General features: G+C 39.2%; 2 protein-coding genes across 3 annotated transcripts; both read right to left on the bottom strand.

The window, feature by feature from the left end:
* Positions 1-6,748, bottom strand: LOC119659468 (WD repeat-containing protein 89). Of its 2 annotated transcripts, XM_038067557.1 has the most exons (8): positions 6,648-6,748; positions 6,433-6,589; positions 6,138-6,370; positions 1,048-1,056; positions 662-983; positions 377-595; positions 210-312; positions 1-145 (listed from the first exon to the last, which is right to left on the bottom strand). In XM_038067557.1, exons 1-8 carry the CDS (start codon positions 6,655-6,657, stop codon positions 11-13), a joined length of 1,188 nt encoding a protein of 395 aa, XP_037923485.1. In that variant the 5' UTR covers positions 6,658-6,748; the 3' UTR covers positions 1-10. The 2 variants fall into 2 exon arrangements, with proteins under 2 accessions (XP_037923485.1, XP_037923486.1); XM_038067558.1 differs by lacking the exon at positions 1,048-1,056.
* A 602-nt stretch (positions 6,749-7,350) lies between these two features.
* Positions 7,351-13,052, bottom strand: LOC119660268 (eukaryotic translation initiation factor 3 subunit J). The gene is made up of 6 exons (XM_038068727.1): positions 12,873-13,052; positions 12,674-12,765; positions 8,440-8,547; positions 8,070-8,370; positions 7,830-7,975; positions 7,351-7,764 (listed from the first exon to the last, which is right to left on the bottom strand). Exons 1-6 carry the CDS (start codon positions 12,886-12,888, stop codon positions 7,711-7,713), a joined length of 717 nt encoding a protein of 238 aa, XP_037924655.1. The 5' UTR covers positions 12,889-13,052; the 3' UTR covers positions 7,351-7,710.
* Positions 13,053-17,298: the final 4,246 nt, after the last annotated feature.

Here is a 17,298-nt window from a genome sequence, read left to right as displayed (position 1 = left end):
TAATGTAACTTCAATATGGCTTTTTATTATGCGACTTTAAGCTAACTTTAGTTTTCATCTTTAAACTATTTGGACTCGATACCGTTGACGCTTCATTCCACAAACTAACAATTGCATTTTCCCCGCCAGTTAGTAGAATGTTTGACTGAAAATAATAAACAAATTATTTCGCGTATTGCCCTAGTGTTTATATTACGTTCACTACATACTTTTGGATCATAGACACTATCTCGTACAATTTGCTTATTACTTTCATAGTTTCCAAACGGACTAAGATCGTTTTTGTCTATCAACACGCTCCGTAACGCTTTGCTATTAGATTATACCCAAATTTTAATTTACAAACTCCAAGAACATTTTTCAAATGAAAACTTACTCTGTATAATTCGATCCTGCCAGAAGGAAGATACCTCCGTCTTGCCTACTATGACAATTTATTAAGTTACAATGCTCTACTGATTTCCGTTTGACCGATTCTGCTATATCTGCGCGCATGAACTCGCAAACAACATCCCCCTCTTCTGCTTCATACAGTTTGAAGTCATGCGTGTGTGTTACACATGCAATTTTGTACTGTTTGTTCTCGCTTTCATTCCTTTTAGTAAATACATAGACATCGGTTAAAACTTGCTAAATATGTCAATCTATCTGAAAAATCTACCAATGCAATTTGTGTACGCTACTCTCTGTATTGATAACTAAGCTCAATGCATCATCCTCGTTGTCCTTGGAGATATCAAAAACATTCACTAAACCATCTGTTGAACCCGAAATTAACGAATCCGGATTTGTTGGATGGAACCTAATATCTGTTATGTCGTCTTCATGGCTTTCACAATAGCCACCTAGTTTTTTCCTCTGACGTGTGTCGAAAAATAGTAGAAACGCATCACTAATCACTCGTTCCGATCCAGCGCATAGTACTCGGCCGTTTGAATTGGTATCGAAACAAGTGATTGGTATTGGTTTATCATCTAATTCGTCTGTGAACGAAGTTAAAATGAACTTTAACAAATTTATCTTAAAGTTTAAATGTTTTCGTATTACTTATGTGATCTTTGATGAGGCGCATGTGTTATTTATGAAAAAGAGAAGAAGAAAATATGATGATTCGAAAAACGATAATAGAATTATTTCAGAGTCAACAAACATAAAGTGATTGATGGGATTTTTTTTCTGAAATGCATTTATAGAGGAACATTCTTCTCCTTTAACCATTGCCTTTTTGAATAGTGGGGGGCCTGGATCAGGTTTGCCACTTCTCTCCATCGTAAGCTTGGTTCGGGTGAAGCCGAGTAATTTATAAAACATAAGGAATAGGATTGAAGGACGAAATTGGGGCGGGATGAGGAGGAGGAAGGGGAAGTACCATTTAATTATGGAGAGAATGAGTTTACTAGTCGCTGTTAACCTGATCAAGAAGGTATCGTATGTTCAATTTTGAAGTCTTTTTCAAAAGTGACGCCTTTTAGGAGAGAACACGGCAAAAATTCTACTTAGATTACAAAATTTGGTAATGCGCTTATCAACCGAGTGTAAATTTGTTTCGAGCTGAAAAGTCCACGAAATTTCTTCAGCTCTGAATACCACTTAGTTACATCCCAACTGAACAACATGCACAGCAAGAAAAATTTGAGCGCGGAAACGGGGCTCAGGGTGGAAAAGGAGGAGAGGCTCAGGATTTTTTGTGATCTTTGGAGTTGGCTAGCAAATTCTCCACCAAGAACTATCAGCCGCTTTCAGGTTATCCGTCATTAGCCAGGACCCTCCCATCACTTGAATTCTTGCACCCCAGAAAGAGGTGCTCAGAGGTGGCGGTGAGGAAGACGGGCGACAACCCTGTCGGCCAAACCAAAACTAAGTGGCCAAGGAGAACCTCCACAGTGGTGAGTACAGCTCGGTTATTTCCGGTAGCCCCCCTAGTGGGAGTTTCATGGGGGTTGTGGTTATGCTCAAGTGAGAAGAGACCTTCGGGCCACCAGTATGAATGCCAAGTCATGCACTTGATATAGACTGGTACCGTTGTTGCTTGTCTCAGCGGGGCTCTGATTGTGGTCACAAAATCAATCCGTGTCTTAAGAAGACCGTGAGATTAAGTCGCAAGACAGGTGCTCACGTTAAACCCTCAAGGACTTAACCTCAGAAAGAAAAATATGCACCAATAATTTGCTGTCAATCGCGAAGTTAAGGGAAAATGACACCCAGCCAAAACTGCTCCAGCGAGCAACAAAAAACACGATTATTCCATTTCGGCGGCAGCGGCAGTCAAGACCGACACCTCATTGCTTGAATTTAAACTAGGCGAAAAACCAGAAGACCAAACCAATGGCAGAAGTAAAACTGAATAGTAATCAGGTAGTCATTAAATATAAGGACTTAGGCGAGATTACCAGAAAGGGGAAATTTGTCAAGTTTTACGATATTAGCTGGATACACAGTCAATTTAATGAATTTACATTCTACCTCTTGAAGCGCCGAACAGGGTTATCACTGCCAACAAAGTCCGGATGGAGAACATATTTCACTGAAAAGATGCTTAAGGTGTTTACGTGTCATAATTGCGATAAAAAAGCCACATTGCTAAGGAATGCAACTAAAAACCTAACTGCCTGTTCTACAGGCAAATAAATAATATCATTGGCGCCTATATCACAGCACATGTCCGGAACTTAGAAAACCTATCAGTATTATTCGCAAATGAGGCCCTTACAGTAAAATTTGGAACATTTTCAATGACCTCCGCCCGATGATAATTGAAAATAAACCGACATCACCGTTATCTGCGAACAATATAAAGACCTAAACAGTGGAGGTGCTCAGAGGTGGCGGTGAGGAAGACGGGCGACAACCCTGTCGGCCAAACCAAAACTAAGTGGCCAAGGAGAACCTCCACAGTGGTGAGTACAGCTCGGTTATTTCCGGTAGCCCCCCTAGTGGGAGTTTCATGGGGGTTGTGGTTATGCTCAAGTGAGAAGAGACCTTCGGGCCTATCAGTATTATTCGCAAATGAGGCCCTTACAGTAAAATTTGGAACATTTTCAATGACCTCCGCCCGATGATAATTGAAAATAAACCGACATCACCGTTATCTGCGAACAATATAAAGACCTAAACAGTGGAATTTGGATTGCGGAGAAGAGTGGAAAAATGATGATAAGGACTTGCGGAAATCGAGCCATAAAAGAAACCATGAAAATCCTCAAGAGTGGCTTCACGAGAGCAAAAGAAAGTGGTATGTTCATCTACAGTTGCCCTACGAAAGAGGAATTGCAAGGATGCAAATAACCATAAACCTAAAGTCATAGCTGGCGACTTTGCTGCATGGGCTGAAGAATGGAGCAACCGAGAAACGAACGTAGGAGAACGTGTATTATTTGAAGATTTTTCTGATTTGAATCTTACTCTTCCAAACACTGGAAATATCAACACCATTCGAAGAAGGGAAATGGAGTCGGTGATGTATGACAATTTGACACATTTGTTAATGATACTTTAGCTAAGGATCTTCAGTGGCACGTCAGTAAAAGTTACACAACGACCATCAGACTATTATTTTTGCAATCAAACAACTTACAAAAATAAATTGATTGCGGGAGACAGCCAAGGTTCTACTGCAAAACACAATGCTAGAAGGAAGAGGAAATCCTCCGATCGGCGAAAAGTTACGACGGGCATGCGAAGGGTCTATGCTAAGGCATACTGGTTCCCAGAAACGAGAGGCCCTAAAAAAAATGAAAAGGCCAAAATACCTGGTGCGCATCATCGCTGACTTTTAGTCGATAGGCTTCTGTGTTGCGATTTAGATGAAGACGCTAAATTATATTAAACAACGGGCGGAATTCCACAAGAGTCCGTCCTAGGACTGCGGAGTGCTGACGACACCGCAAGTTTTACATGAACCGAAATATGTAAAGCGTTACCGAAACTCTGCCGACGACCAGCGAAAAAAATGGACATTATGCAGATATGAAGATGGCAACAACTTGGTTATAGCTAGGCTAGGCTTATCAGAACCAGGAAAGTATTCCCAAAAACGTCCAAAAGAACCAGACCTGCTGTATTATATTTAGATAATGTCTAAATTTGTCAGAATGCTATCTAATATTTAGAAAGAACAAGGAGACAATCCGACAACAACCAAATAACAACCTTGCCGTTAGGGGAAAGCTAGCCAAAAAGCATATATAACAATCAGGCCACAGAAAGACAACAGCCAACAGATTACAAACCATACCACCGATATAATTTGGGTGATGGCAAACCTGCTCTGCGAATATTTGGCAATTTCTTTTACAATAATTCGGAGATTATCTAAATCAAGCTGGAACTGCCAAAATGTTACCGATTTTCTGCATTCTGGCAAGGTTGCAGGAGAAGCTTTTAGCATTTATAATTTTTATTTATTAATAATATTATGGGTTTCCACGGATGACCACGGAGAAACTACCTAGATTATCAAGAATGCTTACGGACGAGACTTCCTTTGATCACTTGGCATTTGAATATTCTGTCGTAATGGGCGTAAACAGAGCCTATTTCAGCTTACAAAAACTGTGTCGCTTGAAACGTTCCACCATAGGGTCAAAGCTCTTACTGTACAAGACTATGATCTTGCCAGTCCTTTTGTATTCTTCGGAGACTTGGGTTCTTAGCAAAAAAAATTGCGAACTCTTGGCCGCGCTTAAGAGAAGAATCCTCCGAAGAATTTTTGGCCATCAGGTTGTGGATAAAATCCTGCTCAATAGGTTGCGGTGGGCGGGTTACTTAATACGTATGGATGATCCATCCCGAAAAGTCAATAAAGGCAATATCTATGGTAGAAAAAGAAGACGAAGCAGATCCTGTTTGAGATGGTGCGATGGATAGTTCAAGACGCCAGATAGCTTTTAGGAATATCAAATTGGTGGACTTCGGCGCAAAAGCAGGATGTCTGGAGTTCCTTATTAAGGCAGGCATAAACCGGATACCGGTTGTTGCACCGTTTTAGTCTTGACGATAATCCAGACTTTATTTCCACACATCGCAGGTGGCTTTCTAGGTAGCAGAATGCAGTGCGATAGCCACACTTTCCACCAGTGCTATTACGGATTTAGCTTGTTGGGGCTAAGTAAGCTATACGAAGGAGCAAGTGTATCTTGAATGGAACGGGAAACCATGAGATACTGTCTATAAAATCCTTACAAACAAAATACACCCCAAACACATAAATAACAATCGCAGCAAGAGACAAATAGCCCTCACCATTTCATATCTCAAGACTAATGAGATTGATCACCATGGGAGGAGTCCTTATAGGTTGTTATCTCTACGGAAGACGAATAAATCCGCTTGACTGATTTTTTCACAATTCTGCAAAAGATAGGACACCTCTGATGATTGCCCTAGAGTTAATTCTTTCCGACGGTTGGTGACTGTCTTAGGAATTATTTGTATCACTTTCAGTTAGCCCGTCTCAACTATTCTGAATATATCACTATATCTGAGAAGTCGGACCACATAATGTCCTGTTTTGACACATTATAGAAGAAAAGGAGAGATTGAAAAACAACATAAGGTGCCGGAATTTTGTCGATGAAATGTTGAAACCAAAGAACATGACCACGGCAAAAGTACAAAACAAGCCATATAGTAGTATACAAGCTCCGAACAGTAGAACACGCCCAGAAAGCGACCTGAGTGGTCAACATAGGCGGAACGGCTTATGTTCTCTCCTTGAAGTAATCATTTAAGGCAATCCAACGAGGATAGATAGAAGCGGGAAAAAGAAGTCATTTTTGTAAATATGAATCCTACATTCCGGTAAAAATTTGCGCGGTAATTTTTCAACCATTTCCGAATCCACCTAGAAAAAAAACAGTTGAGCTTTCATGGCTCTTTATTCACTTTCTATTTAGAAATGAACTAAATAATGACTAAAACCTTGATACCTTTCAGGGCAAATATCGAGTAAACACGATTAGTTTCTGGCACGGTTACACTACGAATACCAACTCATTGAACAGGTAAAGGACAATTTAGTAAAATAGCTTTAATTAATGGATTTATTTTGGCGAAAAGAAGAATGAACACACTAAATGGTTGAAATTTCAGCCACGTAAAACAACCTAAATGAATGATAATAGGGTGCATACACCTACCTTGGAACGTATGAATCCTCTGATTCTTCCTTAGATCATACACCGATACTTTTCCTTCAGTTGAGCCCACGTATAAAACATTGTCATCATCTTTTGCAAATTTAACTCCACAAACTACTGTCTTATCCGAATCATCCACTTGAATGTTATCCACTTTTGCTAGTCTTCCTTCAGCAACTTTGAAAACTTCCACGGAATTCTGAGAGGTTCCAGCGGCCACTTGGCCAAAAGTGCTATTGAAATTGAACTTTGCAGTAATGACACTGAATCCTAAGGACTTTCATGTGTAGATTACCTGTCCGCTGTTAGATGTAAGACATAGGAGGACTTCTGTGAAACTGCTACCTCACTAACTGCACGGAATTTAGTAAATTGCGATTGGATCTCGCCATACCCGCATGAGTCTGCATCCACCAGTACGTCGTCTTCATCTGAACTTAAATCCTTTTTATCTAGTTTTATGGGAATCAATAAGCCATTTTTAAACCAAAATTAGAAATATAATTTTACCTTGGGACATGATTCTAGGAAAAAAACAAAAGCGAAACGCCTCGGAACACTCCACTCTACCTACGCGTCCACTCTCCCGCGCCACATAACCTCAACTGATTTTGTTGTCTGATTTTTGTGCGGGAAATATGGCGGCGTGTAATGCCAGCTGATGATGACGTCAAGAGCTGTTGCTTCGCTATAGAATGGTTCAATTGTTTTTGCAAATTGAATTCCGAAACCTAACGTCTTTACCATATGCTTACGCTAAAACAAATTAATTGCGGCTTTTTGGAGGGTTCTTCGTACAACAGCTTAATTATTTATCCTTTCTAATGCTAAGAATGGTTCTTGGTTTTTTTTTTATTTTTGGCACAAGATAAAGTCAGAAAAAAGTGAAGATTAAAGCAGAAAATATAAGCATCCAATTCATTGAGAGAAAATAATTAAATTGGAGAAGCGGATGAAGAAGTTTTTACGCATGCAATGGAATCCACTATCCCAAGCTGACCGACTGTGGGTCACTTCCCAAAGAAACTCCAGCAAGCCAGCAACGATGGCGACTATGCGTGGTTGACGTGCCATGTCAATAGGAAAGACAGTTGCTCCACTGAGAAGGGAAACTTATTGATCTCCAGTAATGTATACAGACAGTAGTTCATCTAGAACTTCCCGCAACAACCCACTGATCCCCCAAAATATACCAAACACAAAACCATCCCCCCAATTTTTGAAAAATAAACTTTATTTAAATCTTATTTAAACAATTCGAAATTCCAATTACAAGATTTGTTGAGATTTACAACAATTTGATGGATTGCATTCTTATTTTTATTCCTATTGACGTTCTCTCATATTCACTCTGTGACTCTTCCGAATTGTATTATTTTTTGTTTTTCAGCTTATAATACAACACTGCTCAAAAAAAAATATTTAGTTGTTAGATATTCCACTGACTGTTGACTTTAAAGAAGGGAAAAGGAAAAGTAAATCGTGGGTAATTGAAATTTTGATTCAAAGAAAACAATTATTGTTGTTCATGTGGTTGGTTGTTGAACACAACAGAGAAGAAAATAACCGTATGTTACATGAAATCATCGTAATCATAATCGTATCCGTAGTCATTGATGTTGGTTGACTGAAAAGAAAGACAAAAAGAAGATTACGAACAATTTCTCGCTTTTAAAATGACCGCATACTCACTTTTACACTATCCCCCTCGACGCGCAACTTGATTTTTGTCTTGCCTTTAGGACCTGCCTTTTTGTTCTTTTCCTTTTCCATTTTTTGTTTTTCTAAGTGTAAATTTTCGACGGTTAATTTTATTTTACGTAAATCGCTTGCAGTTACTATTGTAGTAAAAAAAAGACAAACATTAGATATGCGCCTCCAATTCATGCTTCTATCAAATAAGCAATCTCATCCGCATGAAATGATACTTACAGTTTGCACACACACTTCGGACTAGTTCTTCAATAAAACCTGGAAATTCATCTGAATTTTTATAGTTCGCTACCTTTGTGCTAATTGCCTGAGCCAATTCAGTAAATTCTTCTTTATTGGTTGGATTCAATGCATCAATATTTGATGCTCCAACATTAAAACCCAATGATTCCATGGCGGTTTTAAGATCGGCTTCTTCTTGAAGTTTTTGTAATCTAAGTTTTTCAGCTAATTTTTCTTCTGGCGTCATATTTTGCCTTCGCTGTTCCTCCAATCTTTCTTCTTCTTCTATTTGTTGCCGCTAAATTAAGAGAATTATGAAAAAGACTATTTTTTATTGATCTAAACAAGTGAGGAGAAGATCACTTACTTCTTTTTCACTAATTTTTTCCTGTAATGCTTTTTTAGGTTTCGTCTTTGCTGTTTTCACTTCAACTTTCTCTTCATCCTTTTTCTCTTCTTCATCTTCCCAGCTCTCCTAAAATAATCGTAAATTAGAGAATGATTAGAAAATCAGTCGAATAGGCAGGGATTTCGCAGTTTTGATTATAGAAAATGGTCACAATCCAGGAGAAATAATTGTAATTGTTTAAATATTGAAACGACAGGTAGGCGGATGGATGACTGCCGAAAAAAATTAAGTAGTCGTCTTGACCAGGAAGAGAATCATGGCCCTGCGTTCCATATCGATCGGCGGGTTGACTGTAGAGTCAAAGCCAGTGGTTAAATACCTTGGGGTTTAGTGCTCGACTCGAAGATGAGCTGCAGCTTGAGTCCCGATCTTGAGTTGGTTAATGGCGGGCCCTATATCTTCCAGGAGACGTCTTACTATAGGAGCAACGCAGTCCGTTCTGCCCTACGGCACGGAAGTATGGGCTGATGTCCTTGGCAAGGAGATGTATCGTAAACGCCTTGGCTTTGCGGGTGGCACCTGCCTATTCTAATGTTTCAGAACCGGCTGTGATGGTTACCGTGGGAGTGATCCCCGTTGCCCCCTTGCTAAGGAACATAAAGCCATCTAGAGCCGCAAGGGCGAAGATTTAAGGAAGGTGTTTGCCCGTGAAAAACGGCAACGCACACTTACCGAGGGGCAAATCTATTGGCAAAATGCATCCAAAGGCTCAACGGCAATTTAGATCCATGGCTGAACCGAAAGCATGGTGAGATTGACTATTCCCTTACCCAACTTCTAAGTGGGCATGGAGATTTTCAATTTTACCTGCACAAGAGTGTGACACTGTATTCTGCAACGGAGTGGTGGATGACGCTGAACAAATTTTCTCTTGCAAAATGTGGGATCACTTTCATCAGCAACTTTATGCAGACACAGGGGAGTTCTCTCCAAACGTTATCAGAGAAATTCTGAGGAGCGCTGGCAGATGGTGCTACGTTGCATATTACGCTCTGGTTATTCTTGTTGCTAAGTAGATTGAGCTCGACCGGTGTAGGGATCGGATGTAACAACCCTCGTCTTCCTGTCCCCTCCAGTTGGAGGAAGGAATTCCCTGATATGCAGAATAGAACAGAAGAAAGCGAATTTTCTCTTCACTATTGATATGAACACTGTCCCACTGGGTTCTCGCGCACTAATCACACTATTCAGTACGGTTAATAGCATGTGTACGAAAGCAAAGAAGTTGCGCTAATTTTGTGGTACAAAATGCTGGAAAGTCTACAGGAACAGGGGAGTGTAAGAGTACATTGAGACCATCTGCCGGGGTGTACTCCAAAGCGCCGGTAGCACCTGCATACGGGGTCGTTTGAATCCGATTAAGCTGCGTTCTTTTGTACTTTTTGCTCAACGCCTGCCACCATACAAAACGGTGCGTTAGAATCGGACGAATCACGGATAAGAACGTCCAGAAAACCATCCTTGGCTGCATGCAAAGGTTCCCACCCAGATACTTTACATTGGAAGAAAGAACTAATATTTTTCATTTAGCCTAGGAGGTGAAATTCGGGTACCCTTTTCTTGGCGGTCGGACTTATGCCAAGTCCGCATTTTGTGGCCCATAGGCACATCTCTTCCAACGCTACTTCTATGATTTTACTCCAAAAAGTGTAATCCAGAACTAAGTGGTTCCGAATTATTGCTATAAATGGAATATTAAGAAAAAGGTGAATGAGTTCCCTGGAGTCGTAGGAAATCCAAACTAGAGAAGTACGTGAATTCGCAACAAGAGCCATTACGTTCATACTTTCCCGTAAATTTGTTATTATAGACTGCAATCTCCATTGCCCAATCACAATAGCAACACCAGGAATTTGAAATATCGCCGTGGACGAAAACTGATATGGAAAACCTCCAAAAGCGAGTACAGAATATTATGTCCAAACACGAAATGTATCACTCGAAATTTGTAATGGAATAAATATTCTTGCTTCATGGAATTAGAGATCAAGAAGTAGCGTAAGTTGCGATGTAACGTCAACGCAATGTCGTTCCATTTCACGCTGTCCGTCAAACAAATTTCGAGTTGACTCCATGAATCGAACATGCAACATTTTGAGTGAAGTAGAGTCGTACCAGAAACCAACTAATGAGTAGAAGCAGAAGGAGATGTAAAATGAGTAAATGAATAATCTCTACCAGCTATTTCTCGAATAACAAGTTTCAATCGATCCTAGTTGTATTAAACCCAGCTATCAGAGAACTACCCTAGAATCGTTTGACTTATAACTTCGGGGTAGTCTTCACTCCTTGCTATCTCCTCTTAAAGAACCTTCAAGTCAGAGCATTCCTTCCACCAAAGGGAGAGTAGATATTCAGTCCCTCCATCGGGCGAGCTCACTCTTCTTCTTGGGAACGTCGTAATGTACAACCTAGACCCCTTTGGCAGCGTTCTTCAGTATTTCTCTGACAATGTCTGATGAAAGCCCCTTTGTATTTTTTTATAGAATTGCCAGCTTCTACAAGAAACGAACTGTGATGGGCTTCATCCACCAGTCCATCGCAAAACTCACAATTAGGAGATCATGCCTTACCGATCTTCAGCGACTGAAAACTAAACATGCCCGCTTAGAAGTTGGATAACAAAATAATCTCACCATGTTTCGATCCAGTCACGGACGTAAATTTTCGATGAGTCATGCTGTTAATTTTCTCAATACTCATTCAGTCTATGTCGCCGTTCCTTACGAGTCTTCCTTATAGATGATTTCGCTTTCCTTAGCAAGGAGCATAATGGGGGCAATTTTCGCGACCATCGCTATAGTCGACTTATGCTAGGGAGATACCATCAACAAAGATCCCTACAATTTTTTCTCACCGATTAGTAGTGGCAGATATTAATTTCGACATTGTTTACGAAGGGGTGGAGTGTAACGTTCGAAAGGGGTAGTTTTTTTTTCAATGAACCATTCTTAGAAATTTGTTGCCCAAAAAATCTAAAAAAGGGGTTTGTATCATTTGCAGAGCTCCAAAATACCCTACGTTACGATACCTGATAAAATAAAATTAATACATAATACCATAGAATCCCGATAATTCGTATTGTCAAGGGGCTGAGGATTTCGTACGAAATATCGGAAATATGAATTATCGAGAGTGCAAAATAAAGAAAATGAACTCTGGGGACCGCAAATTTATACGAATTAGCCGGAAATACGAATAATCGATGTACGAATTATCGGGATTCCACTGTAGTATATTATTAAACTTTGAAAATTTTCTGGGAACCCTCCTTAAGTATATCTTAGATCCGTGAAATTGTAGAATAGTACAAGTTTTAATATGACGCATCATACTGGAAAGTATGGTGGAAATCCTACTATTATTGACAAAGTAATAGTAGGTGAAAGTTGCTTCTTTTGCATCAAACTACTCTCCCTAAGAGGTAAAATGTTAGTATCATGTCGAATTGAACGATATACACTCCGTGCTATGTACGAATGGAACCATCGGGTATCCAAATATTCTGTATTTGGCATCAGAAATGATTTTCCGTGATCGAATTGAGAGAAAAGCTTTGATATAGTGAAGAGAATAATAAATTTGTAAATGATAATCTGCCTCAAAAACTTCCATTACAAACTAGTCCCACTTCAACAAATTTTCCCACCAAAAGTATAAATTTCAACTGCCTATCATAAGTGTCAATAGTTGCGAATGGTAATGAATGGAAATAAATACAAATATAGTTAGGAAACAAATAAAGATAAGCCCATTTGAAATTTGCTCGAGGCGATAAACTACCTTCACAATGCCATTGCAGACGTGGACAAATTCTTGATGGTATCGCAGACCCTGCTGGAGATCTTTCCTAAACGGTGAGACTTTTTCATATGAGTTGCCTTCTTTTCAAGGCCATTCCTTGGAAATTAGATTAGCTTCATAATGTTTGCACTTATCTACAATAGCACCAAGAACTTTGGTCACATTCACTTTACTCAAGCAAAGGAAGCTTAGTCACCGAGGGCGGACTAAGCCTCTCTGCCTCGCAATCTCATGAAATTGCAGAACTTTGCTTTCGATCAGGTTCCTGTAGTGTCCTACAACCCGTCGACACATTCCTCACTGGATAAAGGTTATAAATCTGGACCATAACACCTCCCAGAATAAGAATTCCATCTCATCAAATACAAGATTTAAACATCTGTTTTACCTTGACGTCTTCATCCTCATCTTCGCCGTCCCATTTGTTGATATTGGGTACCTTAGGTGGTATGACCACGTTGTCCTCCTCAGCTAATTGCTCTACAAGAAAAAAGAAAGCAGTGAAAGTGAAAATAAAGTTCACCCAGCAAGTATCAAAGGAATTAAATAATTCCAAACATAGCACACGCAAGCAAGCAGATACCAACCCCAATCGTCGTCCATGATGCATTCGAGGATAATATGTGAACGTTTTCAAGGAAAAACTCGCACTCGTTGGCAAACTTTCCAGATCTAAAACACCGAGGAAAACTAGAAAGGAATCGCGATGTGCTGAAATGTCGAGTACATGTGTGAAAACGATACGTCATACCCGTCATACTAACCATTTGACAAGCATGAAATCATCCCTTGAACTGTATCTGGTCCGTACGAAAATAGATGTGCGGTGGGACACGAAAGAGATATCAACAGGGCAATTGATTGCAATGCACTTTTGGTTTGAACGAGGCAATCAAGGCGAGTTCTAGAAAATTATATAATTTACGACATTTTGAAGGATACTGCGAAGTGCGACACTATGAATGAATGGCCTCGGTGTCGTCACTATTTTAATTTTGGTTGAAGTTTCGATTTTAGACGTTTTATTCTGATCGAATATTTTTGCAAAGTAGCTGGGTTAGCGTTTAGTCTGTAGGAATAAAGCTTGCACTTGGAGTTAACAAATTCACGTCTATGAAAATCATAAGGGATGGGAAACTTAAATAATTAGACCATCAATGGAGAACAGCGGTTGTCTTAAGACACAGTAAATTCATTCTGCAGAATAGACAGGGAATCAAAAAGCCTGAAATCCTGGTGTGTCAATAAATGAAGAACTTCAAATAAGAACACTAATCGACCCAATAAAAGTATTAACATACCATGGGTGCCTACCATCCGCACGCAGACTTTGTAATGAAGAATTCTAGATGATCCCACACTTGCACGGTGAAGATATATAACAAGGGGAAACCTAGCGAATAGCTGGCGAAAGAAGACTACCCACTTAAATGATCTTTGGTAGAACATACAATAAACCAGGAGGCTGGAGTCTGAATCCAAAAAACACAATTCCACATAAGTTATCCATACATCGTTCATAGGGATTGACTTCTTCTATTGTAAATTAATAATAATATCTAAATCAAAATATATAAAATTGTACTCGTTAGGAATTGTTTCCTCTCTCCTATGTGGATATTACCAACATGAATGAAATGAAATAATAAATTCTCTAAAGAAATGTGGATTCCATTGCATAACCCGCACGCCCTTTCTTAATCTGTGACCTATCCCCTGCTATTTCCGTCTTCTCATCAACACGTCCACGAGTATCTGATCCGTACACCTCTAAAATTCTTCATCAGATATTGTTTCAGCCCAGATTACCTCGATGACACGACACAGATTTGAATCAATGAAAGCTTGTAGCTTTTGAATAAAAGTGGCGCATAAACAGCGAAAACGTACATGCTGTCTATCGATCAAACTTTCGAGGTGTTCTTTGTTGCGTTCTAGATAAATGTTCATAAACAAAAATATCTCAAATTCACGTCTCAAGGCCTTCCACGTCCAAAATTGAACTAATGATATTGTGGCTTGCCGATACGTGGAGGGTACTTTAAGTTCAACTGGCTGCCGAGGGTATTGCCTGCTCTTCCGACGTAACCGGCAGGTCAAGCTGAACATGGATGGCGAGCTTTAAAGTGCGAAAAATTCACGTGAAATACAAAATTTGACACTTTATAATTTGGTTAATTATAGTTTGATTGCCTGCAAACTCATGTCTAATATTATCTTTCATATTGAAGCCAAATTTTGTAATTTAAGAGTGAACTTAAGGGAGATTTTCGGGTAAATTTCTAAAATATAGTAACACGCTATTATTGCCTTTATTTGAGTAGACATCGTGCTGGGATTTGGTTTGAAGCCTAGATTTAAGACAGATGCATCACTGTAATTTTTTTCAAATTATTCAGTTGTATAAGCACACATCTTGAATCCTCACTTCCTTATCTTTCACCAAATATAAGAAATAAGATTATTTATGAAAGTATTATACTAATTAAACCCCTTTCATTTGATGTGCCACATGACCACATCTTCTGAAAAAAATTTGCTCCTCCTTTCACATATATACCTAACACAAAATCATGCAACTCATTGCACGTGTAGCGTGTCACATACCACATATTCCCATCAAGTTTCGTGACGATAGCTCTAGCCGGAGTAAATCTCATGCCACACACCCACGACGATTTTAACTTCGAACCACACTCATCAGCACAAAGTCGCCTCTTTCAACCATATGATCCACCAGATGCTAACCCATCCTGTTTCCTCGGAAGGCGTGGTAAAAGAGACGAAGCATAATTTTGTGGTCGCTAGAGTGAATAGATACATCAATCGGACTATCAGCAGCTTGATAGGCAAACGAAAGAACACGCTCCAACAGCAAGTGCTCATCAAACTGGATGAAGCTATGGAGTTCAACGAAACCTCCCTTTCGCTGGAGCGAAAACTGGGGAGACATGGTTTGGACGTCGGTTTCAGCGGCAGGAACAGCCAGCTCAAAACCCGTCTGGGATCAACCAAGGGCCCAATCGATTAGAAGTCTGGAATATACGAACTTGCCCGTGCAGATGGCAAGAAAGTATACGCCGGACAAACCAAAGCAGAATTGGTGGAAAAAAAGTGTACGATATTCTTCAGATCAAAGGTAGTAGAGAAAACGTAAGATTGGTGGAGCACGTAAAAACAAGAAGCTAGGCGTTGGCGAAAGTCAGGAAATTTAAAGAACCCCAACAGACGCATTTTAGACAGGGTTTAGGCAACCAATATTCCTAACTTTTTAAATTGATCAGGTGATGCACTCTTGGAGATAATTATAACAGCCTTTCCTTTGGTAAGACAAGTGATCGGTAGGATTTAATAACCACTGGGATACCTAGGAGAGCTTTGGATTTCTTTCCCTATTCAAATCTAAATAATCATCAAGGCGACAAATAGTGGCTCAAATATGCATATTTGCCGATAACATTTAATAATTTATGATATAACTTCACAAAAACGCTCTAAATTTAGGTTTTGGTAATGTATGATGTTGTAATGTTGGTTATTATTATTATAGGCTGTGATTCGATGTCCGATTCGCACAACTTAGAATGCCAAAGATCTCTTCCTTGTTCACAGTAATCCTCTCGTCTACATCACTACCATGGAGAATGTCTTTGTAAATTTACCAAAGGAGTGGAGAAATGAATAAAGGAGGAGGAGTTTTTCGACGAGGCATATAAACGTTTTTCCCCCGACTGCATCAAAATGGATGCGACTATGTGTACAAATGAATCCATGTATGATTTTTCTGAAACCTGCACAACTTGAGTACATTTAGTTTCTGGACGTACCTTGTAAATACTATACATAGGCTACAATAAATAGCTAATTCATTCAAGCGAATAAGCCTGCAATATTTATGGAGACAAGCATAGAAAATATACAGACGACTACTGTTTTGTCCAGAAGAGCCCATGGAACAGAAAAATAGAAGAAAATTTCTTTTCAATTGGTCTGGTAAGACATAAAGTGGATGGCATACTCGGTGCTCGTTCTATTCCAAAGAAAAATTAGGGTATAGCAACTTGAAGATGATTAAACGTTTGTAACGATCTACATGCATCTAATGACTAGAAAAAGCATATAAATCTCAACATTATCCTATGCTTCATGAACAAGGTACGCTTCGACAGGCTGTTGAAAACACAAAGTTTTCTGTTCTAAGTGGAGGCTTTAGTGCGAGAAATATGCTTAGGGGATCAAGGTCTTCTACTTCCTAAGGTAGAGTTTTACACCAAACAGTGAGTTTTATCACCACAGACTTGATGAAGACGGTTAATATTAATGATTTTTACAGTACAGAGAGATTTTAAGTGAAGTGGGGGTCTTCCACCTTTCCTAATAAATCAAAGAATGAACCAGACTATCTCAAAAAAAACCTGTAAGTGTTAGCTCTCCCACAGAAGTGGGAGTGAATTAAAACCGAATCCTTCACTATACAAAAGGGTTGTGGGAACTTCTTGTGGAAGACTATGAAAGGACTAAAAAGATCGAAGTAACAAATTTCAATAAACTAGGGGATGGAACTTCAGTTAGATGCCCGAAGGAAAAAGTATACTTTTTCGGAAATCACTGAATAGAAACTTTATACCCATTGGAGTAACTAACAATTTATTGGCTGATTTTAGTAGTTGAATATACGTATTGGATTTCGTTTAAATAAACGAAACAATGAAATCAAATTGCACATTTATCCTAGAAAGACAGCAAATTATATAGTGGAAGAGCTGCCAGATAAAGGCCGGATAAAGCTGCTCCAATACAATACGATGACGAAAATGCATGCTTCCCCCAATAATATAAATTTACTGAAGTCATAATCATTCGTTAACCAGGAAACCTAATTAAAATTAACCCTTACCTGCTGGTATCATATAATAAAATTATTTATAAAGATTAAAGTCAATAATGTAAGAGTCTTGTCTTGTACCAGAACACCAGTTTGATTTTTATAAGAATTCCCTAATTCTGAAACAG

Source organism: Hermetia illucens, chromosome 6 (assembly GCF_905115235.1).
Source record: "Hermetia illucens chromosome 6, iHerIll2.2.curated.20191125, whole genome shotgun sequence".
In the NCBI taxonomy this organism is placed as follows: domain Eukaryota; kingdom Metazoa; phylum Arthropoda; class Insecta; order Diptera; family Stratiomyidae; genus Hermetia; species Hermetia illucens.
Note: the sequence above shows the minus strand (reverse complement) of the source record. Positions and strands in the feature narration are given on the sequence as shown.

Bases quoted from the DNA above. Each gene is read 5' to 3' on its own strand.
- LOC119659468 (XM_038067557.1), bottom strand. The intron at 6,371-6,432 runs GTAATCTACACA...CAATTTCAATAG, and splicing joins TTACATCTAACAGCGGACAG to CACTTTTGGCCAAGTGGCCG. The intron at 146-209 runs GTATGTAGTGAA...TATTATTTTCAG, and splicing joins ATAGTGTCTATGATCCAAAA to TCAAACATTCTACTAACTGG.
- LOC119660268 (XM_038068727.1), bottom strand. The intron at 8,548-12,673 runs GTAAAACAGATG...CGATTATTTTAG, and splicing joins ATGAGGATGAAGACGTCAAG to GAGAGCTGGGAAGATGAAGA. The intron at 7,765-7,829 runs GTGAGTATGCGG...CTTTCTTTTCAG, and splicing joins TCGAGGGGGATAGTGTAAAA to TCAACCAACATCAATGACTA.